The 25,587-nt window shown below is 53.3% G+C and overlaps 1 protein-coding gene across 3 annotated transcripts in view; it reads left to right on the plus strand.

The window, feature by feature from the left end:
- The first annotated feature begins 282 nt into the window (after positions 1 to 282).
- Positions 283 to 25,587, plus strand: part of KCNIP3 (potassium voltage-gated channel interacting protein 3) — an 81,557-nt gene continuing 56,252 nt past the window's right edge. Inside the window, exons 1-2 of one of the 3 annotated variants that reach the window (XM_037886486.2) lie at positions 283 to 654; positions 17,488 to 17,653. In XM_037886486.2, coding sequence (XP_037742414.1) covers positions 640 to 654; positions 17,488 to 17,653 — 181 coding nt within the window. In that variant the 5' untranslated portion in view covers positions 283 to 639. Of the gene's footprint in view, positions 655 to 6,709; positions 6,812 to 17,487; positions 17,654 to 23,769; positions 24,061 to 25,587 lie in introns of those variants that run through there. The other 2 variants (XM_037886487.2, XM_037886488.2) reach the window with 2 other exon arrangements.

Below are 25,587 nucleotides of genomic sequence, written 5' to 3' on the forward strand. Positions count from 1 at the left end.
CCACCTGTACAATGGGGCTAACAGCACTGCCTTGCTCCACAGGTGTGTTGTGTGGATAAAACAACAACGGGGGGCCAGATAAGCACCTAAAATAGACTTGCTGGGATCTCCTGGGCCCCAGAGCCCAGGTCTTTCTCCCTCCAGTGCCTGGAAGTGGAGAACTTCCCCTTTAAGTTTTTCCGTGGATGCTAGGAAGCGGCTAGTTCCAGTCCCGTTTTTAAAGGGATTTTTATTTTAGGCTAATTGGCTTCCTTAAAAAAGAGAGAGTGAGAGGGAAGGGAGATGCTATGGGTTCTGTTTCCATGGAAACTAGCAGCCGTAGGCTGGCCGTGTTGCATGTCACAGAGAGGGAATAATGGCCCAAAAGGTAAACTTGGCATAGGGATGGTTCCTTTGTCGGGGATGTTTGAACAAAGACAAAAGCAGCTGCCAGGATCTCTCTGTCCCTATTTGCATCTTGTACGTGGCGCGGCAAGAGGAACCAGATGGGAATAACTGTAGATCCGCAGCCAGCATCAGCAACGCTTTGAACTGCCACGGCTGACTCTGGATCTGCCCGTCACCTACCCTGGGCTGTCCAGTGACTCCCGCCTCCGCTGCACATTGACTGACAGTCATCCATCAGTCCCCCATAAGAAGATGTTTGAAGACAGGGTAAGTAAAAATAAGATCCTGCCCCGGGTTTGGCAGGCTGAGATCAGGAGCAAATGTCGACACGCGGCGGGCTAACTGTCCCAAATGACGCACCAGCATTGCATGGCCGAGACTGGCATCTGGGCACCAGCGGGGCACAAAGTCACCCTTTAACACTTCCCGTAGGCGGCACTGAAGAGCACTGAGAATGGCAATAAAGGGGCAGGTCAGGCGTCGGGTGGTTGTGACCCTCTCTTTGAGCATGCGAGCAGCTCCCCAGCCTACTTCTACGGCATCTCTGCCCATGAACCTGATTCTAACACCCTGGACCAACTTCCAAGCTCCTTTACCCAGATGCTGCATGGTCCTTACTACTCAGGCAAACCTCCCACTGCCAGTCACTCAGCGTTTTGCCTGGGTACAGCCGGCTGAACAATGGGAATGGTGGCTGGTGAATATCTTTGTGATTAGCTGCAGCAAATCAGCTGTGCTGGCAGCTGCAGTGGCTAGAGTGCTGGATTGAGACTCAGATTGAGGTGGCTCTGCCATTGGCCTGCCAGGTGACCTTGGGCAAGCCACTTAGCCACTCCGTGCCTCGGTTTCCCCTTCAGTAAAAAGGGGACAATGATACCAACCTCCTTTGTAAAGCGCTTTGAGAGCTACTGATGAAGAGTGCTATATAAGTGAGATATTGGGTTTTTTTGTTGTGTGTGAGTATCTGGGCAAATGGTCTATTCATTGCTGATCTGGAAACTTTCATATATTGACAACAAAAATTCTCACCAGAAAGGGTGTCATTCACTCTCTTCCGGTTTGAAAAGTTTCAGTCATCTAGTTAGGGAGCAGAGAGGGTTACCATGTAGCAACTGGTTGCAAACATCCTCTAGGTGAAAACCTGTTTGTGAGGACTATTTGATGGATGCAAAATGATACTGGATTTATTCACAGGAATCCTGATCCATCTGAGAATGGTTCTTGACCAGAAAAACAGGGCTTAAGTCATCCGATAATTTAGTCACAGGGAATAATAAAACCCAGGTGTAGAGCTGAGTAAAGATCTTAGGTATGACATTTGTTTGCATCATCTGGGATGAGCAGATACTGAGCATATCTACTTATCAGATCAGCACCTGGACCTGAAATTGCTACAGACCACCTGGCTTTTCTGTCTGATTGTTCCTTATCTTTCATCCTCTTTATGTTAAAGTTTTCAGCCCCAATTCACTTAAGCACGTGCTTCATTTTCAGTCCCACCGAGATCAACAGGCCCATTCACATACTTATGAAGTGAGCTGTAGCTCACGAAAGCTCATGCTCAAATAAACTGGTTAGTCTCTAAGGTGCCACAAGTACTCCTTTTCTTTATACTTAAAGTTAAGTGCTTGGCTGAATTAAGGCCTTGGATGCTAAGATAGTTCAAAAGTGCCAGCCTGACGAGGAGAAAATAGCTAAGAGAAGGAGAAAAAGACCAAATGCAAGGTTAGAGCTGATTGAAAAATGGGAATGAAAATAGTTTGGGGCATTTGAACTGAAATTTTTTCCCAAAGAAATTAGAAATTTCGATGGAAATTTGCAAACTTGAAAAATTTCAATCAGATAGTTGAAAAAATTGGGGGGAATCGTGAAAATGTGCTTGAATTTTTTCCCTCTTTTCTTTTTTTGATCAAAGTTTGGCTCAATTCAACTAGTTCTGTTAAGTTTAAATAAATGAATCATGAGGAAGAACGCTTTCTTCCACTCATAGGAGAGGCTGCCTGTAAGTATCCGCAGCAAGGCCATTTTACTGTCCTCCTTCCAGCCTTCCTCTGCGGTGATACTTATGCCATGGCTGCGATACACTGGGGGCTGAACTGAGGACCTCTAGCACTAAAAGCACGAGTGACTATGGCTTAAGCTAAAGAGAGCAATGCTCTACGGTTTGCTAGTGATTAGGCAGTGGGTGTGTTGTGACCATTACTTATCACACTGGGCATTGTCATTTCCTTGTTTCCCTGTGCTCCCCCTGTGTCTAGTCAACTGTTGCCTGTCTTGCACTCAGATGGGCAGCTTTTCAGACCAGATCTTTGTTGTGTGTCTATACACCACCCTGCACAACAGGGCCCTGCTTTCTAGACCCCCAAGCCAGTGCAAATTATTAATTTCAGATCTTGGTTAGTGCGCAACCAAACTGTCTTAGCCTTATGAGTGTGGCCCTCGATTGAGACTTGAGACGACTGCGTTCTGGTCCCAGATCTGCCATAGGACCTTAGCAAATCATTTCTTCTCTTCCTGCCTCCATTTCCCCCTTGGTAAAATGGAGCTAGTAAACACTTTGAGGTTCTTGCTGTAAACTCTTTGAGATCCTTGCTGTTACTGTCAGACCAAGTTGCGTTGCTATTAATGCAAACTGTGTTCAATTTCTTATTATAATCTCTCTCTCCAGAACAGAGAGCTAAAGATTCACTTCCTAGCCCCACTGCACTGACCCGGGACTCCTTTCTTATGGATACACTTCCCCACGCCTGCTCCACCAACAGACACCTACGCAGATCACAAACAGCTGGTACTTGCTGTCAGAGAGGGAGCCTCAGAACGCAATTATAGCTCTCAGTCCAAATAAATACAATAGGGTTGCGAGCTCTGCGTTGCCAGATCCCAGTGAGCTCATATATTTTCATCATGTAACACTGAGAACATAAGGAAGAGGAGGTGTCTTTATCCATCTCATAGCACTTGCAGGCAAAGTAGGAAGGGCTGGATTTTGAAAACCCTGGTGCTTCGGTGCCCAAATGCCATTGTAAATTTGGCGCTAAGTGCTTCTAAAGGCTTTCAGAGATGCATGCATTTAGGATCACAACTGGTCAGGGAGTTTGTTCTTCTACAGTCAGGCCAGATTGGAGCTCCCTATAAGAGAATACTTGCATGATCTGATATTAAACTGACACAACATGTCATCACTTTACATCTACAAATGCCACCCTACAAATTGGATTAGGTCTGGAATGGAGGCAGGGATAGCCCCCAGTTCTCTTGATTTTGTAGTCCACATATTACACCACACTTGAGTCCATTGACTGTCTCTCTAGAGTTCTTCGATTGTAAACTCTCTCTCTCTCTCTCTCTGGATTTTCTGTCTCATGGGAAATTCCACAGTTTTGATTTTTTACAAAACCAAACATTTTCCGAAGAGCAAAGATCTTATGGTTTGACTTTTGTTTTCACCACTCTACAATGAGTGGAATCCTATGTGGTGCTGAGCCTCTATTGTACTCATCAGATCAGCCCATGGACCTGACCTTGCTACAGACCCCTTGGCTTTTCTATTGGATTGTTCGTTTATCCCCCTGGGGTTAAAGTTTTCAGACCCAGTTCACTTAAGCACATGCTTAATTTTCAGTCCCACGGAAGTCAACAGGCCCATTCAGGGGGGAGGATTCATTGCCTGTCCTTTTGTTGAGATAAAATCTAACCATTGCGTTCCAATTTTGAGCTTTCTAAAAACGATTTTATGATAAAAAAAAAAACCAGTGAATTTCATTTTGAAATTACTTTTTGAGCTGTTCCATTCCAGAAAGGTGGAAACAAGCCATTGGGATGTTATCAAAAGGCTTCCTTTCCTTTTTCTCTACGTGAATTTTGTTCAAAAAGCAACGTGTTTTGGGGGACATTTCGATGTGGGTGAAACCGACAACGACAGCCTGGTTCAAAGCCAAAAGGCTGAGATGAAGCAACCAAGAGGGTCAGCTCCACAGCTGGTGTGAATTGATGTACATGGAGCTTCGCTGATTAACACCAGCTGAGCATGTGGCCCACAAAACCCTCTCATGTCTGCCTCTGAGGAGTTACAAGTGGATGTGAAGGGAAAATGAACACTCTTGTCTTAAGGGTTGTAATATTTTGGTCTCGCAACCAGTAAACATGGGCCCTCAGCGGCTCTTAATGTTCTTTTTGGGCCCAGACGCCATTGTTTTTATGAAAGAGCAAAGGTGCTATTAGGAGCTGTTTACCCAGTGCAAACGAGGGCCCGGAGCGGAGGGGATGGGTGGGTTAATGAGGGAGGTGGTGCGAAGCAGCGTGCAGTCGGCAGAACAAAAGATTCCCCAGGCTGTTTTTTGAACACTGGTATTTTGTGCCTTTGCTGACTGCTCGGTTCGGCCTGCCAAGTCTTATATTTCCAGTTCCAGGAGGCACTCGGTGAATTGCACCCACCACATAAAAGATCTCGGCATCTTTATTGTTAACTGCATCACAGACGCACCTGCAGGCCCTGTCATGCTCAGCTCTGTACAGACACATTGTGAGAGAGTGGTCGTGCCCTGAAGAGTTCTCAATGGACAATACAGACATGGGGCGGGGGGAGAAGGAGGTTTGTTAGCCCCTCTTTTACAGTGCAGAACGGAGCCACAGAGTGATGAAGTGACGTGCCCAAGGTCATGCAGCAGGTCAGTGGCAGAGCTGGGAATTTAGCCCAGGGCTCCCAAGTCCCCAGCTGGTGGATGAACTACAAGCCTGCCATTAATCTATAGCCGCAAATGAGGAAAAAACCCCTCCTCCAGTGCTCACAACTGAAGCCTTACTCCAGCCATAATGGGCCAAAATTTGGTGGATTTGGCCAAATATAGGATCTGGTCAATTGTGCCTCATGCATTCTCTGAAGATGCTGCTCCTGAGTTCCCATCACCTCCAACCTGGGAGCTCAGACTCCTCCTGGTCCATCAGCGTCCAAACCTCTCTCCTCATCTCAGGCTCTGAAGAAAGGGGCACCTGTCCTGGTCCCCTCACAGGAAGGGCACCTGCCTTCATGCAAGGTGCTGCTTCTCATGCCCACAGAGGGAAAGAAGTGAGTATCATGAATCCTGAAGGAATGAGCCATGCGCTCGGCCACCGTGCCCATCCCGTAAGGGGGTAGGCATCTGAGTACCATCTCTCCACTGAGAGGAAAGGCGTTCGCCTTATGGCCAGGTACCCTGAAGGGAGTGTCTGCTCCAAAGCCAACCCTGCCTCCCCAAAGTGTCCACCCTGGACAGGGTGCTGGAACAATCATTCGGAGAGCCATTGAACCAACTGTAAACCCTGTGTATGATGGAAATTACTTCAAGCCGGGGTGCTCCAGCACCCCCCATACCCCTAGTTCCAGCACCTCTGACCCTGTATGCCACCCCCTTTGCCTTAGGACAGGCTGTCCACTGGCTCCCCACGTGCATAAGGGCGGGAGAGGCAGCCAGCACAGGGGCCATGCTCCATGCTCGGGGTGTGCATTCTGCAGAGCCATGAGGCATGGAAAGGGGGAAGGGCGACCCAGGAGCCTGGCAGAAGGAGGGGAGCTGTTGAAAGTGGGGTGGGGGTGGAGGTAAGAGCACTGGGACACATGGGATGGAAGGGATAAGGAGGTGAGCTAGAGATGGGAGCGAGTGAAAGGGTTAAGGAGGGTGCCTGTGAATTATACAGCCTGAGATAAGCAGTCTGTCTATCTATCCCATACACATCTATTCTATCCCCGTACACACCTCAGCCATCCCCGTATACATCGATCTATCCCCGTATACATCCACCTATCTCCATTCACATCTTTCTATGCATCTCCATAGACACCTGTCTATCCATCCATCCCCATATACATCTATGTATCGCCAGAGACACCTGTCTATCCATCCATCCCCAGAGACACCTATCTATCCATCCATCCATCCCCATATACATCGATCTATCCCCATATACATTTATCTTTCCTCATATACACCAATCTATCTCCATACACATCAATCTATCCATCCACCCATCCCCATACACATCTATCTAACCCATACACATCTATCCCTACCTGGCTCCATGCACATCTCTCCTTCCCCGTGGCTACATCCCTCTGTCTCGCCCTCCCCATACACGCCTCTCTCCACCCCCATCTGTCTCTCCATCCCCACGGCTCTCTCCGTCCCTCCCCATCCACACCTCCCCTGCCCCGGGCACCCATGTCTCTCCATCCGCCCGCTCTCCCTGGCTCCGGACTCTGCAGTGCGGGCTGGTGGAGACGGGCGGCGGGTTTGGGAGGGCCGGGCACGGGAGGGTTAAGGGGCTGGCTCGGCGCTGGGCGGGGGCTGAGCGCTGGCCCGGAGTCCCGGCGCTGAGTCCCGCGGGCGGCGGGGCTGGAGGCGGCTGGGAGCGGCGATCCCCGGGCGGCTCCCGCGAGCGAGCCATGCAGGTAGCGGGGCCGCCCGGCACCGGGCATGGCCCGGCCGGGGAAGGGGGGACGCGCGGGCACCGTGGACACTTGCCCGTCGGGGGCGTCCGGGCAGGGGCCGGGGGGAGAGGCTGGGTGCAGGGGAGGGGTCCCGGCTTGTGGCGGGGGGAGGGATCCCCTGCCCCTGCCCCTGCCCCTGCCCCATGCCCACTGCCAGTGCCCAGGGCGGGGGTCTGCGGAGAGACCCCGGGAAGAGCGTGCCCCCAGAGGCTGCCTTGAGAGCGCCTTGGGGGACAGGGGTGTGGGGGGCAGGGCCACCCCCTCCCTCGCTGTGCGGTGAAGCTCTGAAACCCTGCCATGGGGCTGGATCCTAGAGGGTCAGGAGGGGACAGGAGTCCAGGGGGGGACGCCCAGGACACTGACCAGGGACAGGATCCCGGGGAGTCTCCGACTCCCAGCCTGTCCCATTGCCTCAGCCCCCTCTCCTACCTCCATCCCGCTGCCCACCCCAGCCCCTTCCCTTTTCCCCTTCTGACCTGCTGGGCTTTGACCCTCCCACCTTATCCCACACCCTGCTCCCTTGTTCCATTCTCCCCCTTCACCCTCCCACCAGCACCGATCACTTGCCCCTCTTTCCCTCACCCATGCTCTGAGATCCCCCTTTCCACCCACTCCTCCCCTTTACTCTGACCCCCTCCTGTTCTCCTTCCACCCCATGGACCTGCCCAGGCTCCCTGCAAATCTCGGATCCCCCTCCCTCCATCCCTCTGCTCTCTCTACAATTCCTGTTCCCTTTGTTCCCCATCCTTACACACACCCCACATTCCCTCTAGCTGATGGCGGGGCAGCCCTGGGTCCCGATCCCTCTAATTACCTCCCAGAACAGGTGCAGCCTGGATATTTCCCCATCAGCACCTCTCAACTCTGGAGAGAGCCCTGTAGGGAGCGGAGAGGAGATGGGTCTCCAGGGCCTGGTCATCCCTTGGCTACTGATACTTTCCAGTGGGTAGGGGGAACCAATCGGTACCCGTAGGGTGACCAGATGTCCCGCTTTTATAGGGACAGTCCTGTTTTTGGGGACTTTTTCTTATATGGGCACCGATTACCCCACACCCCCATCCCGTTTTTTCACAGTTGCTATCTGGTCACCCTAAGCACCCGAGTTGTGGTCTTTGTGCTGTATATACCCTCCCCCAAGGAACTGGGTTCACAACCCCCCCCCCCAAGCTGATTGAAAAATTTTCATCAAAACATTGGGGGGAGGGCCCACAAAATGGCTTTTCACCCCAAATCATGTTTCACCCCTTCCACCTTATTTTATGTAGGTCACCGAGCAGCCATTGAATGCCCGTCAGTCACTGCTGACCTGGGCTGGGTATGAACTGGTGACCTAACAAGATCGGACGATACTGGGCAATGGATTGTTAGCCACTGAGCCCTTCTCCCAGGGAGATGCCCAGCTTAACTACTTGTGGTCTCGCTCATGCTTTGCTATGGTGCTGAAAGCTACTAGGTCCCATCGGCACTAGCCGGTCATACTAGCTGATAGGTGCTGGCGTAGTAGAGGATGCTTTGCAGACAACCGGTGTCATTTTCCTAGGTGTCCTAGCTCCTTCCAGTGTGGTCCCCTGTGCCCTATGCTTTGCTGATGGGCCTGCAAGAAAGAGGAGATATATATATTTAAAGCATTAATATTAAGATGCTGGGTAGCCCCCTGGGAAATAGGAATGTTTGGGGGCATGGATTGCCGTCCTGGGGTGTGTGTCACTTTAAGGCCTACAGGTCACCTGACCCTCATGTTGCACTATTAAAAGACAGCATCTAGGCACTTTTCCAGCTTAGCTGGAGGGTCCTGGTTCTGTTTGTGCCACCTGGAGCCTCGCAGCTGGCTGAGACGTTGGTCTCTTACTTGCAGATGGGCTTGTTCCCCCGCGGGGAGGGAAGCGGCTCCTGAGCTGGGAGCTTTGCCAGTGGAGTTAAAGCTCTCTGCAGCCCGGCACTGTGTGGTTTGCAAGTGATCAGCCTTGCTCGATCCCCCTATATTTGCCAAGTGCTGCTGTAACCACCCCAGCCCCATTTCTAGACAGAGGGCAGCCCTTGAATGGGTGCTCCCCTTTTTACCACCCTCCTGGTACTGATCTTCATGCTCCCCCTCCTGCTTGCCCCCCCTCTGCGCTGGGTTACCCCCTCTTCCACTTGCCCTGCCAAGTTCTTATATCACCCTCCCCCCCCCCAGTATCTGACTCTACCGTACCTTTCACTTTCTAGTCAATTTCTCTCCTTTAAATCCTATTCCCCCTCACACGCCCTTTATCTCACCCTGTCCTTTTTCTCCTTTACTCTGACATCCCTTGACTTGTTCGCCTCCTGCCTCAGATCCTGCAACCCAGTCTGTCTTAGCTCAGCAACCCCCCGTTCCTGCAGAACCCTTTGTCCCTTCTCCCCCCGACTTTCTACTCTTGCTCCATTTCACGCTGCGTAGTGATAACTACTGAGGGGGGAACTAACCTGGTTCCTGGTGACTTAAAGTGCAGGTTCCACCCTGTAAAAACTGTGCTACAAAAATAGCACGTTGGAACTCCCACGGCCTCTGCCCCTGAGTGTGTATCCATCAGATCTGCTGGCTCATGTGATTTAGGGGGTGATTACACTCTGGCTGAGGTGTAATCCCCAGCACGGGTAGATATTTACATGCTCGCTGTGCCCCACTAGTGCCTAAAAATAGCCATGTGCCTGAGGCAAAACTTGGTAGAACTGTTAACTACGCTCCCAAATGAAGAGCCACACTGAGCTGTCCCACTCCAAGGCAGGACGGTAACTGAGGGCAGATCTTTACTACCAGAGACCTTTTGCAAAGGTCTTGACTTCCCGATCCCAGGTTGATCTAACAGGGCTAGCAAAAGAGGACTGAGGAGGAGGGGTGTGGACCTGGAATAGGGTTTGAAGCATGGGTTCAAGCGCCCTAAAATCCAACAGGCTGATTTTGTGGGACTTCTTCCAGGTGTGGACTGCATCCAAGCTAGCTGTGGAAAACAGGCCCATTTCGGATCTGACCCAGCACTGGAGGATCTGAATATCCCAAATCTAGTGGCGGGGGATGGTGGATTTAGGATTCCAGTTTAGATGAATGGTAACCTTTATAACAACCCACACTTGGAGGCCGATGGTGCAATTGCACTGCAAAACCCTGGTGCTCAGAGCTCTGCAGTCTGGTTCTAGAAAGGAGCTCTGAGTGGTTCTCGAGAATAAATCCCAGACAGTGAATGGGGTTGCATACCTGCAGCTGAAGGCAGAATGTTGCACCCAGGTGCTAATGCAAAGCCCCTGTGTGCCATTTCCAACCTCCGTGCTTGCTTTTGATGTCCCAGCTGGGCTCCTCCAGATCGCTTTTAATTTTAGCTCCTGTAATTGCTTTGTAAATTGAGTAAACAGCTCCCATTCCCACCTCCCCTTGCCCCATTCCCTCTCCTGCCCTGATAATAAGCCGGATAGCTGCACGCTGCTGGAGATTTTATGAGCTGTTTAGACATGAAGCAAGCAGGGGCAGCCTGGCACGGTAGGTAGGCAGTGCCACATCAGCAGGGTGCCTGCCCCAATGAGCAACAGTCCGTGGGCACAAGCTGATACAGCAGGATGCAAAACTGGAGTGATGGGGGAGTGTTGGGGGCAGAATGCAGGATGGAACGGGTGGTTTCAGGGGTGGCTTGAGATGTTGTTGTGGAGGTGGAAGAAAGCCAGGAGTGATGGCCAGGTGGAGGGGACAGGCTGGGTAGATGATCTAAGTCAGGGAATCGCAGATGGGGGTTGTTGCAGAGAGGCCTTGCAAGTGCAGAGAAGCTTGGACAGCCTGTGGAAGAAGGGAAACCAGAGCCCTTCGTCCTGGGCAGCGAGAGGCCATAGGCAGCATTGTGGTGGCAATGCTAGAAGTGAGTTCCGGCCCAGTGCAGCCCGCACGAATCCTCCCTCTACGCAGCCGCGCATCCCTGCCCCTTCCTTGGGAAGCAGCGCGTGCTACTTGCTCTCTGCAGGCTCTGGGGGGCTGAAATCTCGCAAAGCCTTCCCCAGCCAATGGGATTCACTGAAGCCAGACAAGGAGATGCAGAACCTCTTCTCCCTAGCCTCTGTTTGCCAGAAGCTGGGAATGGGTGAAAGGGGATGGATCACTTGATGATTCCCTGGTCTGTTCGTTGCCTCTGGGGCACCCGGCATTGGCCACTGTCAGAAGGCAGGATACTGGGCTAGATGGACCTTTGGTCTGACCCAGGATGGCCGTTCTTATGTTCTTATGATCTGTTCTCCCCCTTCCCTTAGCAACGAGCCTGGAGTCTTGCCCCCGGGCCTCACTGCTGCCCTTTCTGTTGTCTGTGCCGTGAAACTCTGGATGTTCTGAGGTTCCAAACCAAATTGCTACTTCAAGGGAAGGAGATGGGCTGCGGGCAAGGCTCCATGAGCATTCGAGGGGAGTGTCGAGAGCTTGGAGCGGCACCCCCCGGTATACACGAGAGCCAGTGATGTAGTTCATGGTGTTACAAAGCCAGCCCTACCGAGTATTGGATAAAAAGTTGAGTGTTGAATGCCTCCAGAGACCGTGAGTTCAGGACCACCCTTGGCAGCTTGTTCCATTGACTAGCTAGAGTCTCCCTTGTATCTAACAGGTGAAAGCATGGTGAATTGTATTCCCAGTTGCTAGCCTCCATTAGGTCCAGCCCCAAATCCCCCGTGTATTTCTTTCTCCCTCACTGGTGTTTGCAATTGCTCCCCGTTTAGCATTTCCCATGGGGTCTGAGAAGCAGGACCAGTCCTGGGGAAGGAAGAAAGCCGAAAGGACACAGGCTCAAGGCAGCTCAGATGATAAACTGGGGAGGGGAAGTCAGCTGTCTGTCTGGGAGCCAGTGTTGCCTAGCAAACACAGCATGGGCTAGGAGACAGGACTCCTGGGTTCAGTTCCTTGCTTCAGAAGAGGGTTTCTGCGTGGTTAGGATAGGAGAGCAGGGAGCGAGGACTCCCGGGTTCTTGTCACAACTCCGCCACTGATCTGCAGGGTGAGTTTTGTCACTGAAGTTCTGTGCCTTGGTTTCCCCATCTGTATAATGAGGAGAATACCCAGCTTGCAGGAGAGCTGGAAGTTATTAACTAGTTAATGTCGCCAAAGCCCTGCAGATTCTGTGCCAAGAGGGCTTAGGAGAAGGGCAAAGGATTGGCAAGTTTTGTGTAACATTTAACCTATGTTTCCCCTGCTGCAGCTCTGAGCCGATCCCTACTTGTTCTGTCCTCAGCCACTAATGAGAATAATTGGTCCCTGTCATCTTTAGAACATCCCTTGCATTTCTAGTTCTCCCCATAGCCGTTCCTTCTGCAGCGTGGCCTTGCCCAGCTCCTCCAAATCTCTCGTCCTTTGCGCTCTGCTCTGGAATGGCTCCAGTTCGTCATGTGGTTCGTCATGGATGCATCAAGTCACATTAAACAGCTGTCAGCTTCCACTCCAGAGGTGGCTGCATTTAAGTGGTGAGCAAAGTGAATCCTGGATTGCTTGAGCCAAACTCTAAAGCCAATGGCGTTACACCAGAAAGGAGTCTTGCTTCTTGCTGAAGTACTTTGGGATCTATCTGTTCAAACAGGGCCTTAGAAATGTACTTGGATGCCAGGGCATGGGTGTAACAAATGCCTGCATCAGAGAGCCTCTGTGCTTGAGAGCGGCAGACTCGTGACACCCAGCAGAAGTTTAGGAAGTGTGCGTTTGTGCTGGAGGCTCTTGGGATGTGTCTCCAATGAGCCGTGCCTCCTTTTGTTTAGTTCTGACCTGGGCGGTATCTGGCTGGGCCAAGGTTCCCAGGAACAGGTGCACCTGTCAGGTGGAATTAGCCCATGCTGATAAATAATGAACAAGCCGGGAAAGCTGACAACAAAAGGGGAAGTGCTGTGCATTATTGATGGGCTGTGATGAGGGGCTCGTCACATGGAGGGACAGATGCTGCACTGCGGGTGTCAAGCATGGCACAGAGCAGTCCATATGGGTCATGCCTCCCCCTGTCCGGATTCCCTGTCACTTCTCAGCCCTGGTGGAGCAGGAAGATGCTTAAAGCAAGACAAGGGGTGGGAAGGGACCCTGCAGGTTTGGGAACAGGACCCTCAGCAGCCTTGCAGCCACCCCTCTTGTTTGTTTGTTTGCCAGAAGCTGGGAATAGGCCACAGGGGATGGATCATTTGATGGTTCCCTCTGGGGCCCCTGGCCCTGGCCACTGTTGGCAGACAGGACACTGGGCTAGAAGGACCTTTGGTCTGACCCAGTCTGGCCGTTCTTATGTTCTCTTCTGGAGGTGAAGCCATGAAAGTCAGTCTCCTCCTCTGTCGTCTCCCCCACCCCCCACCCCTCAGCAGGCAATCGATGGCCCAATGTTGGGGCTCTGTAAAATCATCAATCAGGCTAAGCAGGGGGTCCCACGAGCAGCCTGAGATGGGCTCAGTAGATGGAGGAGCGCTCGGTCAGACTGGATCCAGGCTCGTTCCTCTCAAGTCCACCCAGACTGCTGCCAAACCTCCTCTCTTCTAGCCCAACAGCTGCTCTGACTCTGGTGTCCCTTCATGTTGTGTTCCCTGCCCGATCCCTCCAGCCTTACTTGGTTGATGGGCGCTCTCCTGCAGGAAAGACTTTAGCTTTTCCTTCTGCTCCGTGTGTGCACTAATCCACCTCCCCCCCAAACTTGCCAGCCATAGAATCTCACCCCCTGGCTCGGCTGCACGGGTGGTGGAGGCGGGGGAGACGACCATCTGGCAGGAGTGACGATTCTCCAGCTGCAACACATCAATATCTCACCGGCTCTCAGAAACCAGAGCTGCTCTTCCCCCTCCCCCACCCAGCCCCCTTGGTGCGTGTCTCTGGTTTTCTCCACTGCCGATGGTGTATTGGGTGTGATGTGTGAAGCCTGGTCCACCTAGAAAATAGCTTGATGTGTAGAAAGGAAGCGCTGGGGAGATGGTTACGGACCAAGATAAGTGACTTCCTCCTGGATTCCGACTCTGCCCCAGCGTGGGCTCACTGGACTTGACTCAGTAGCGCAGTCATGAAGAAGAAACTTACCTAGGGGTCCTGAGTCCCAATTCCCCTCTTCTGAATTCTATTCGACGCCCTGTGCTGGGCCATGTCTTAGCCCTTATCCCAGACTCTCAGATTCTGCTGTTGGCATCGCAACATCGGCTCTCTTCTCAGAGCCTGGGATGCCCCGATATCTTTTTGGCAGGAGCCTCTGGGGGCAAATCCCAGGAAACCTGTTAGCTTCCCCCCGCTCTGCCTTTCCAGCAGACGACCCCGCAGCCATCCGAGGGACATGCTGGTGAATTCATTGTGAGCCACCAGCCTAAGCGAGCCTGAGTTTGCTTAACTGGAAAAATCCGTAATTTAAAAATAAAACCCGGCTTGTCAAGTTTGTAGTTATAACGTGCTTTAAAAACCGTGACTCCCCGGCCATCTGTTTGCTGGGCTTAGATGGCTCTGAACTACTCAAATCACTTTGGTAACACAGAGCCCCGTTGGTCTGTTGAATCGTGCATTGCATGTCACTGCAGCGAGCATGCCCTGATCCAGGACGCACGTTCTGTGTGGCGCGGCAGCTTGTCTGCGAGCGAGGTGACTCGAGCTGAAGAGAGACGCGCCGTGGGAGCTGGCTGAATCTCCCCCACTTTGGTGGCTTGACTTTCTTAACTTTGCCTGTGTCCGTTGGGGGACGGGTTCTGTGCCAGCGGTGAGCCAGGCTGGTGGGAATGACTGATGGGATAGGTGGCAGCTGCTTCCCTACCAGCTGGGCATCTCCCCTGGCATCTTGGGCCAATCACACTGAACTACCCAGGCTAGGAAAAGCTGAAGGAGGAGGCAGGTCCAGATGCTGTTCCAGCTGGAGCTTAGAGAGGCTGCTGTCTCCACACAGGCTCCCGTACTGTGATCTTTGCACCATCGTGATGCCCACAGAAGTCAAAGGCGTTTTGCTGGAGTGGTGGGTTACACCCAGAGGGAGGGGACGAGGCTGGGGGAAGGAGTGAGCAGGGTTGCTTTAAAGCCCTGTTCACATGGAAGTGCAGGGTGTGGATGGAAGCCACCCAGGCTCCAAATTGCCCTGAGGACAAGTGGCTGCAATCCGAACTCTGCCCTTTCCTGAGAGTGTCGTACCCACTCATGTGGCTGGTATGCCCGGCACAGTGCCCTGGCAGCAGAACCACTTGCAAAGGGCTCACATGGCCTAAGGTGAGACCATGCGAGGTCCTGGGGCTTGATCGGCTAAAGCCAGCCCCTGGCTCTGTGTGTCTGGCATGACGCCACAGATAACTGAATGGCCTGACTAAAGAGACAGTCCTCATTACTGTCAGAGTGAATTGCAGACAGCAGTGGGAAATCAATATTTCCAGAGACAGGGAGTGAAATCTAGTGGCTCAGAGCAGGGAATTGGGAGCTCCCAGCTCTTCTACTGACGTCCTGGGATGTCTTAGGCAAGTGACTTAAAAGCTTTTGGCCTGCCTCCGTTTTGGCTACATGGCTGGACACCTGAAGTGTAGCAAGCTGGGTCCCCAGAGCAGTGGATTCTTTGGAAAATATCAGCCTTGAGCTCTGTGCCTTAGTTTTCCTCTCAGTAAAACAGGTATAACGGTATCTGTCTACCTTTCTTGGCACAGGGACGTTGGCTGGCTAATCAATGCTTGCCAAGGGCTCTGAGCTCCTTGGATGGCAGGCGCAAATGATACGCCGTTATCACTTCCAGGCAGCCCCCCCATACCGAAGCATTGTCACATCGCCTTGTGTGCAATGAAAAGAGAGGCTGGCTCTGACGGACAGACGGATTGAGGTCGGTTCTCTTTTCAGTGGGAGATGGAATAAAACCATCAATTATTCAGCAGACACGCAGCTCTGTTATCTTTACAGATGCACTCCTTGGAGTTTAGAAACCGCAATCTGGGCACCGGTTATGCCAGCCTGAATTCCTTACATGTGTTTCTAAGTGCCCATCATTGTGGTATTTGGGCACTGGGCAAAGGGCAGCACCTCCCATTGGAAAAGCTCAGTGTTCGTAAAACACTTCAGATGTCTCGACCTGCCAGTGAAGTAGGGTTGTAACTGTCATCCTGGCCTCACAGAGGGGAAACTGAGGCACAAAGGCTAAGAAACAGGCTCAAGGCTACCCTGAGTCTGTGTCAGCGTCAGGATCGGATCTTGGTGCACCTGGTTGCCAGTCTAGCACTCCTACAACTCCAGGCCACCCCTTCCTCAGGAAAGAGGAAGAGGCTGGGCCTTAGGAAACCACCATCATCTCATCCCTGTGGCAGCATCTCTTCAGAACTGCCCCTGCAGGCAGGCTAAAGTGGGGTGGAAGGGTGTGTGTGTGTGTGTGTGTGTGTTGGGATGAGAACGGGGGCTATGGGGGGTGACAGCTATGGGGACTGGGAATGCACCCGTAATGGTCCTGGCCGGAGGCAGAATGCTCTGGGAGAGTTCCTGTGCAGAGCATGGCATGGGGCAGGGATGGGCTGGAGATCAGGGATGGGGATGGCCAGAGGTTTTCTGGTTTCCTGGGCGTCTGCCGAAACCTGTTGCTGGGGGCGTGAGAGCCGCCTCCTCTGCAGCGCTTGCCCTGCTCCCCGTTCATCTCGCATCTGATCTCAGTCTGCTGCCGCTCTCCGACCCCAATGCGGGGCAGCTTCCCCCGCCAACTCCCAAAGCTCCTGCTCCACAGGCAGAATGTTTCCGTCCCTGTGTGGCCCACACTGCGCCCAGTCACTGCAGGAGCTGGTTCCCAAGCTGGCCGCATCCAGCCCTCCGCTATCCTGCTAAAGCCAGCGGGGGTGTAATGGAGGGCAGAATTGGAGGCCTGCTCGTGCCAGCTTCCCTGCTTGCTTGCACAAATCTCTGCACCGCCCCTTGCGGCTCCCGGTGCAAGAGCTACCTCCTCTGCATCTGCTGCCTGGAGCCGCTCTGCTGCAAATTGTGCCCCTGCTTTGGGGTCGGCTGTGAGGCTTCGGGGTGCAGAATGGCTGGGGTGCAGGTCCCTGCCTGCTCATGCTGCACCTCTGCTCGGCGCGCCCCCCACTCGGACGCCTCTTGTGCTTAGAGGCGGTGCAGGGACATGGGCATGCTTGCAGACCGGCCTCGTACCTGCTTTGTGGCCCCTTTGCTCCAGTCGAGCTGGCATGGAGGGGCCACAGTAGGGTGACCAGACAGCAAGTGTGAAAAATAGGGACAGGGGTGGGGGGTAATAGGAGCCTTTCTAAGAAAAAGCACCAAAAATCGGGACTGGCCCTATAAAATCAAGACATCTGGTCACCCTAGTCCACAGGCTGATGTTGCATTAGCCCCACAGAGCCCTCTCCCTCTGCTCTTGTGTTGATTAACTCGGGGGGGTGGGGGATTGTCACATCCTCTTGGCATGAGAGAGGATGCCTGACATGAAGATGCAGTGTGTGTGTGTGAACAGCTGGTATTAGAGATGGGGTCCGAACCCCGGGGTCAAATGTGTCCCCCTGACTTTGGGGGCAATCAGAGCTCTGGGGCTTGGACCCAGTTCTGCTGGTAGCTGTCATGCACTGATATCTCCTAGCTCGCCATGCCCACCTGCGTGGCGCACCGTAAGGGGTAATTGCAGGTGGTGAGTAGGAACCTGGCTGCCTATGTGACTTCCCCACCTCTGGGCGCTGACCTGGGCTGTGTTCCGCTGCAGGACGAGACCAAGGAGACCGACGGGAGCCTGCTGGGCGACCCAGGTCACACTCCCCCAGGGAAGAAGGGGCATGTGAAGTGGCAGAAGCCGCGGCTCACGCGCAAGGCGCTGCTGAAATGCTGTCTGGTGAAGCGGATCCTCTCCCGCGCAGTGCCCGAGGGATCAGGTAACGAGCACGGAGATGGGGCTGGGAACTGGGGCTGGGGCCTGGGTTGTCTCCGTTTGGTGTCAGGTTCTGGATAAGGGATTGGGAATCTCTCCCCTCCAGACCAGCGACATGGAGAACTTCCCAAGCCTGTAAAGTTCCACCTGGGACCAGCAGGTGAGGGAGGGTGGGGAATGGGAATCCATCTGCTCCCACATCTGTGCCAATGCTGCCAATCCCCCATACGCTGGCAGAGCGCCTTCCCTTTTGTGCCCGGCCCTGCCCAGCGGCCCCATCCGACCAGTCTCCCTGGAGCAGCCTTGCCGAGACACTCCTGCCCTGGAGGTGGGAATCGGGGGGGGGTAGGGTCAGTCTCTTATCCACCTCCTGTCCAGGCCGGTCATAATCCTGCATAATCCCCGGCTCCTTCCTAGAACATCGCTCTGAGGATTAATGCCGGGAGCAGCTGTCGAGATCCAGAACAGTCTGGGCTTCAAATCCCCTAGGTGGATCTGTGCAGCATCCCACTGTCCCCCCACCATGGCCTCCTCCCTCCATCCCGCCCCGGCAGTCCCATCTGATTGGCTGCAGGGGAGCAGCATTATAAAGCCACATGAACATGACAGACCTGGAAGTCCCCTCCCTCGCCCAGCTTATTTTTACGCCATCCCACACTTTCAGCCTGGGTCACCATAGCTGTTTCCCAGGTTCCTGTATGGAACATGCTGCTGGGGTTTCTTTCAGTGGCTTGTGCCCGGGGTATATTGTGCCCTTTGTGGAAATGGTGGGCCCCTGAAAGAAGGTCCCCGTGCCGCTTCTGGAGGAACCCCCTCCTCCTCCAATTTGGCCTCGGTAGCACGGGTCGCCCAGCCCAGCCCTGCTGCCTCCTACCCATGACATGTGTGAACGCAGGGTCAGCGACGCAGCGTGGTACCCACGAGCTGCCCAGCGGGATCAGAAGGTGAATTGTCTCCAGCTTTTAATTTAGTTGGGGATTGGTCCTGCTTTGAGCAGGGGCTTGGACTAGATGACCTCCTGAGGTCCCTTCCAATCCTGATATTCTAGGATTCTATGATTCATCCCTGCCGATGGAAGCAGCTTCAGGCTGGCCCATGAGCAAAAACTCCCTCCCACCCTCCAGAAGCACAGGGCCCCAAGCAGTTGCTTGTACTTGGAGGCTTCCCTGCAGGTCCCTTCTGGTTGTACTCTGGCCTGTGCATTTGCTCAGGGGATGACGCGTGTCTGCTCTAACCCTGCATCATTACCTGGTTCCATGGGGGCTTGGTCATGCCAGGCGTATGTCTGGAGCGGCAGAAGTAGGCTCATGAGTGTGTGAGGGGGCAACTCCCTCTGGTCAGTGATGGATCTGTAGCTATTCCAGGGTTAATGTTGTAGCCGAATCTCCCGACTGAGGAAGAGTCAGGATCTGGAATTCATTTCGAGTGTAAAAGAAATCTGCTCTGAAGGGGCTGGGAATGGGTATGATCACCCCAGAGTCTGAATTGTTGGGTGGATGGGATCCATTCAGTCTGTCTCCCACGCCTTGGAAACCACTGCGATCACCCACCTGCACCTGAGAACTTGCTTCCTGACTCAAGCCGAGCAAGGCTTTCTCTTCTCCTGAGAGGGAGGAAAACAGCTCTGCATATGGAGCTGGATGGAGCTCTGTTTCCCTCTGCAGGTAGCGTGGGTGCTCTGCAGCATGGAGAGATTCATTCCTGCTACGGCTCTGCAAGCTATGGCTGGATGCAAACGTGTGCAAGGAGCAAAATGTTCAGTGTGGGTGTTTGTGGCTCACTCCCAGCTGGGGTGGGGAGAGAAGTTTGCTGGTTTGCCAAGGGCGGAAGAACCCCTACGGTTCCCCTGTTCATGGCTCATGGTTCAAAAGAAATACTCGGCTTGTCCTCGCTTCATCCGTCTCCCAGATGTTACTGGGAGATGCTGGAATGTCTTCCTCTGCTGGTGTGAGGTTGTGTTCAGATGCTGGGTGTTAGGTGTGCTATACATGGGCTGCTGGGCTAAACTCTAATCAGACAGGTAAACTTTAGCCGGATCCAAGCCTTTAGATCTCGGCCATCCCACTCCATAACCTAACACCACAGCTGCGTTCCTCAGGAACCATCTCATCACAAGGGGAAGTCCTGATCCTGTGTTAATAATGTCCCCTTTGCAGGGTCAATGTGCAGGGACTGAACCCTGGATCTAAAAGCATGAGCTGCTACTGCCGGAAACAAAGGACCAGATCCTTTAGCTCACTGGTTCTCAGCCTGTGGTCTGCAGAACCCTGGGGGCCCTCAGACTATGCCTAAGATTTCAAAGGGGTCAGCACCTCCATTTGAAATTTTTTAGAGGTCCACGAATGAAACTTCAAAACCCACTGCTTTAGCTCATGAGTAGCAAACTCCTCCATAGAGCAGGGTGGAAAATAGCTTTTCTGTCCTATGGGAATGTTTGAGGTTTGAGGGCCAGTGCAGGACAAATTCCTGTCTGGATTCTGAATTCTTGAAAATTGTCCCATTAGGGACAGTTGGATTGAGTCAACTGAAGTGTTCTGGTTTTGATTTTGAGGTTTATCAACTTTTTTTTTTTTACTAGAAATTAGCTAACATTTCAAAATGAAAAGACATTTGGAACCAAAAACCTAACTTTGTTGTTGTTGTTAATGTCAAAATGGGGCTTTCAACAACTTTGAAACTTTCCTTTTTTTCTTTTCTTCCCCAAAATGGGAAATTTGCCACGATGGCCCTTTTCCTACGGAATTTTGGTTTTGACACATGCATTTTCCAACAACAAAAAAAGTTGGTGGGGAAAAAATTCCTTTCCCATTGTACTCCTAAGCCTCCATGTCATGTAGACACTAACGGGGACAAAGAGCCAGGCTCATATCAACGTGGGTTACGGGGGCACTTTCCCAGCAGCTGGAACTCACTGCCACAAGAACTGCCCTGAACCTCTGACCCATGCAAAACTGGTCTCCCCAGCTTAGCTTCACCCCAAGAGAGGGTGAAAGGCAGGCAGAGACCCTCCCTGCAATTGGGAGTGTAAAACCCCGCTGCTGTAACTGGGACTGCTTGTCTGAGTGTGAATGAGGGCCCAAGATGCAGGATAACAGGGAATCAGGCTGCTTGTCACCAGCATCAGCAGAGAGGCCTCGAACTGAATGGGCCAGAAGGACTGAACTCTTCTTTCCTTAATCCTCCTGGTCAAGCCAGAGGCACACGGCACATTTCCCCTGCCCTGTTAGGGCAGTATCTGTTCTGTGGGAGGCAGTGGGATCTAGCAGACAGAGCACCAGACTGGGAGTCAGGAGACCTGCATTCAGTTCCCAGCTCTGCCCCTGACCTTAGGCACTGCTCCTCTGTGACTCAGTTTCCCCCTCCCAATGTCTGTCTGATCATGAGCTCTTTGGGGCCGGGAGTGTCTTCAGGGCTATGAGCATGTACAGCACCCAGCACAATGTGGCCCTGATCTCGACTGGGGACCACCTGGTATACAAAAAATTGTCTGCAGGGGGTGCGAGCTGGTAACTCGCTAACTAAGCGGCGCCCAGTGGCTGGAGGTAGAAGCTAGACGAATTCAGAGTGGAAATAAAGCAGACACTTCTAACAACGAGGGTAATTAACCACAGTAAACAGCTTACTAAAGATTGTGGTGGATTCTCTGACTGGCCATTTGAAAGCCAAGAGTGAAAGTTTTTTTCAAAGTTCTGCTCTGGTTGAGACAGGAATGAACTGGGGGGTGTCCTATGGCCTGTGCTATCCAGAAGGTCAGATTAGAGCTCAGTGGTTCCTTCTGGCCTTGGAATCGGGGAATACATCCCCTTCAAAGGGCAGGGGCTGAAATCTCTTCGCTGTAAAACCTCCTCTGATGGCTGGCTGCAGTTCACTCCTGCCTGGTTCATTTGGATGAACCCTCTATCAGCTGCCACCACGGGGTGCCAGGTGCGAGGATGTGTCCAGATAAGGCACTGGGGGAGTGGGCTGCAGTGAAGGAAGTGGCTGAGGAGAGGTTGGGTCAAGGTCTTACCTACGGCCTCTATGTGACAGCCACCCTTTTGGCCAACCTGGATTGAACCGACCAGGGACCTCCAGAGCTACAAGCTTGAGAATGAAGAGCACAGGCTCCAAAGTGTGTTTGTGTGTGGGGGGGGGGGGGCAGTCAGTCAGATCCTCTGCGGATTAGCACAGAGGGGGGCCTGTACCGAGCTCAGCACTGCTAGGAATTGATGTCTTAGCCTTGCCGCAGGTGCTGGGGGTCTGATTACACCGAGGGAAGCAGGAATTGTCCAGTGCTAAGCACAGTTATTAATACCCTGCCAGTAGTCTGGGAACCGTGCTTCTACACTGGGAATTGTCTTCGCCCCGTGAAGGTCAGGAGAGCAGATGGGGAGAGGGAGCCTGAGACCCGGTGGGAGGGGGAAGGAGCTGATCTCCTCCCTTGAGCGGGGAGCCCCTCGGCCCTACTGGCTTCCAGTGGAAATGGGAATAGGGAAGGTGATGGGTGCCCACAGTTCCCACTGAGCCACGCATGCCCTTCCTGGGAACCACTGCATCCTGGGGACTCGATTCTGACCCATGTAGCCTGGGTGCCCAGTCCCAGATGCTCGCTTGGTGGGCATGCAGCCTTGTCTGGGCAGTGGGGGTGTCTCATTGCTCAGGGCAAACTTCCCCACTCAGCTAAGGGTCGAGCCGGGCCAGGGGGATGGGAACAGATGTGGAGATCAGGGGGGATTTGATGCAGGCGAAATATGGGCGAGGGGGAAGTGCCACCAGGGATGTGGACTGACCTCTCCCGCCCCCTGGCCTTGCTTAAAAACAAGGTTGCCACATCCACCTGGAACACACGAACCACAGGTTCCTGCTAACACGTCCTCCTGCAGTGCCCAGGAGGATTTAAAGAGCACAGGACGGGGAATCAGGACTCCTGGGTTCTATTCCCTGTCTTGCCGCTGACTTCCTGTACGCTGTGAGCAAGTCCCTCCCCCACCTCCCTCTGCCTCACTTTCCCTGTCTGTAAAATGGGTACGATGCCCCCTTCTTAAAGAGCTTTGAGATACTCAGGAAGAAGTTGTGCCCCTCTGGCACTGATGGGTGTTGTCCAGGCCCCTCTGGCCAAATGCCTGCATTCCCCAATGCCTGTTGGGACAGGGCCTGTTAGGCCAGAAGGTTCTGCTGTGGTGGGGAATAAAACATCTAGACCAGGAGATCCCCATCCTGATTCAATGGGGACAAGGGATACTTAGTACACTGGAGGAGCAGGGATTTGCAATGCAGTGGCGGAGCGTGTTGGTAACCTTGCGCTGGGGAGAAGGTCAGAGCTGCACAGCTGTGACTCCTGCCTCTCGGCTGGCTGGATGTTTAAACAGGAAATAAGCCCTAATCTCAGGGCAGGGACCGTAACTCAAGGGGTAGGGAGCTGTGGCTTTGGACTAGAAGGTTATGAGTTCTATTTCCTCTAAGGAGTGGAGGCCATGGTTGTGGGGACAGCTGATGACCAGAGACCCATGAGCTCCTCTCCTGAAGCAAAATGAGAAGTCTGAAGCAAATTGTCCATCTGTTGGTGGGGCTCTGAGAGATGTCCCTGGCCTGGGGAGCGGCAGGGACTCTGGGGCATTTGAGACAAAGGGACAGACTGGCACAAAGAGAATTGCAAAGCATGCAGGGTGGCTAGGGTTAACATGGAAGGCAAGCTTTCTCCTCTGCTCCCAGGGGATGGCGGGTTGAGCGGGAGTTTTTGTGGTACGCAGCTCCTTGGCGGAAGGCAATCTGAAATTCAGGGACTCAATGCGGCTTTGGCCAGAAAAGGGTGAACCAGCACACGACAGTGCTGCCTTAAACTTACTAAAATCTAGGGAGTAGTAACTGTACCATGATGGGAAGGGGGAGAGGAGAAAGTAGGTGATATTCTGAGGACAGGGAGTTTTGGGACTCCTGAATTCAGCAGGAAGAAGAATGACGTTGTGCCCCTCTGGCATTGCTGGGTGTTTGCCAGAGGGGCCTGGAGAAGGGCCTGTATTCCCGAACACCCTGTGGAAGGTGGAGAAATACCTTGCGCTCAGCTAGAGAAAATACAACTTTGCAAGAGACTCCAGCACGGAGCGGGAGGAGAGACCTGCGGAGGAGGAGTCAGAGCAGGTGAAGTGGGAGAGAAGGTCAGTGCAGCTGAGAGCAGCAGAAACAAAGCACTTACCTTAAGGATACCCAGACAACTTGGCCCAGCGAGCCAGGGCAGGGCGAACGGAAGGGGTGTGGGGCAGTGCTCAGGCCTGCTGCAGCGAGACAGGATGCCCCCAAAAGAGGCCAAAGAAGCAGACACCTCGGTGAGCTTCCTGGAAGCGCGCCTTGAGATCTGGGACTTCAGCTGCAAGAAACATCTGGGCAATTTGGTCAGCTACTTCTTCCGCTTCATCTCCGGGGACCTGTCCCAAGGTAAAATGTGCAGCAGTGCACCCACAGCTGCGAGGCATTTGGAGGGAGCAGTCAGTGTGGGCCAGTGGTGTTTTGGTGGCTTGTAGAGCCCAAGCAGTGGGGGATGAGGGAGCTGAGTGTGGCTGGGAGCCAGGGAATCTGGAGTTTGAATTCTGCCTCTGACCTACTTGGGCCCGCTGCATCCCCTTGTTGTACCTCAGTTTCCCCATCTGTAAAATGGTGGCAAAAGGCTCCCTCCCATGGGGGTGGTCCGGGTTATTAATGTTTGCACAGTGTGTTGAATAGATAGAGCACTGGGTATGTGCTGGATGTCCCCTGGGGGGAGAGATGAAGGAACTGAGGGGCTGTGTTCAAAAGATGCATGGAGCTCCCTGCAGGGCTCGATGTGAGGGGCAGCAAGCAATGGAAGGAGTAAGGAAAGGGGGAACCATCCTGTGGGGAAAGGGATGGAGCTGGGGACGTAACTGGCATGGTGAGAAAGGGACAGGAGAGGAATGGGATTCTTGATTTGGAGAACGGACAATTGTAAAGCTTAGGTGCCTGGTTGACCAGGTAATTCCATCCACCCGCCCTTCATTGCTCTGTCTGAGCTGGATGGATTCTCAAGGGGTCCAGAGGGATCTTTTCAAATAGCCAAGGGGCTACTAGACGGGAGGTTCTGTCCCCGGTTAAGGAAACTCTCTGCAACTGAGAAGCCCAGGAGCAAGGACGCCTTTCTGAGAGGCACAGCCCTAGTGACCACCCATCCTTTGGGGAAGTACCGGTGATACTGGGAGCCGCCATGTGGGATGGACAGATGTGGAAGCAGGAACTAAGTTTGCAGATGCAGCTCGGTGGCATTAGACAGCCAGGAAAGGGGGAGCAACTGCTGGATTTCATGGGCCAGGTTAGGTCTCCCAAGTGGTTGGGATGGGAGCACTTGGGAATGGGTCTCCCAAGTTGACAGGATGAGTTTCCCCAATGGGCTCAGTTTTCTATGAGGCTGGAGAGGTCTGAGCCAGGTTTCCTCATGTCTCTAATCTCCCCATCACGGCAGCGCATAGATTCCTGGTTGCTGGGAACCCCCCCGGCTCCGTGAGAGGGCCAGCTCCGTGCCGGGCATTCCTGGCTAACCAAACCTTCTCTCCCCTGAAGGAGGATTGAGAGAGCAGGGAGACCTCAGCCGTGGGCTGCCTGATTGACTCTCTTACTGGCTGTTCTTCCCTCATTTGCTGGAGGAGGCTGAGTCTCTTGTTAAACACCAAACCCAGCGCTGCTGTTAATTAATTGGAATCGGGCACAGACAGCCGCCTGGCTCCAGAGATTATCCGCTAACTCAATCAAGCAGCCGGCTGGAGCATGCTCATTCCATGCCCTTCATTTGGGCAGAGCAGGATCTCCCCTCCTTTGGAACCGCGGAATCCATTGGCCCTGCTCCGGGCATCACTGTAATCACCTTGCATAGCAGGGCAATGCTACCTCAAGGAGATGTTTCTATTCCTGCAGCTACTCACAGAGGGGGTTCTAGCCACCCCTAGATTTGGCAGG

The sequence above is a fragment of the Chelonia mydas genome, chromosome 26, assembly GCF_015237465.2.
Source record: "Chelonia mydas isolate rCheMyd1 chromosome 26, rCheMyd1.pri.v2, whole genome shotgun sequence".
Taxonomy (NCBI): domain Eukaryota; kingdom Metazoa; phylum Chordata; order Testudines; family Cheloniidae; genus Chelonia; species Chelonia mydas.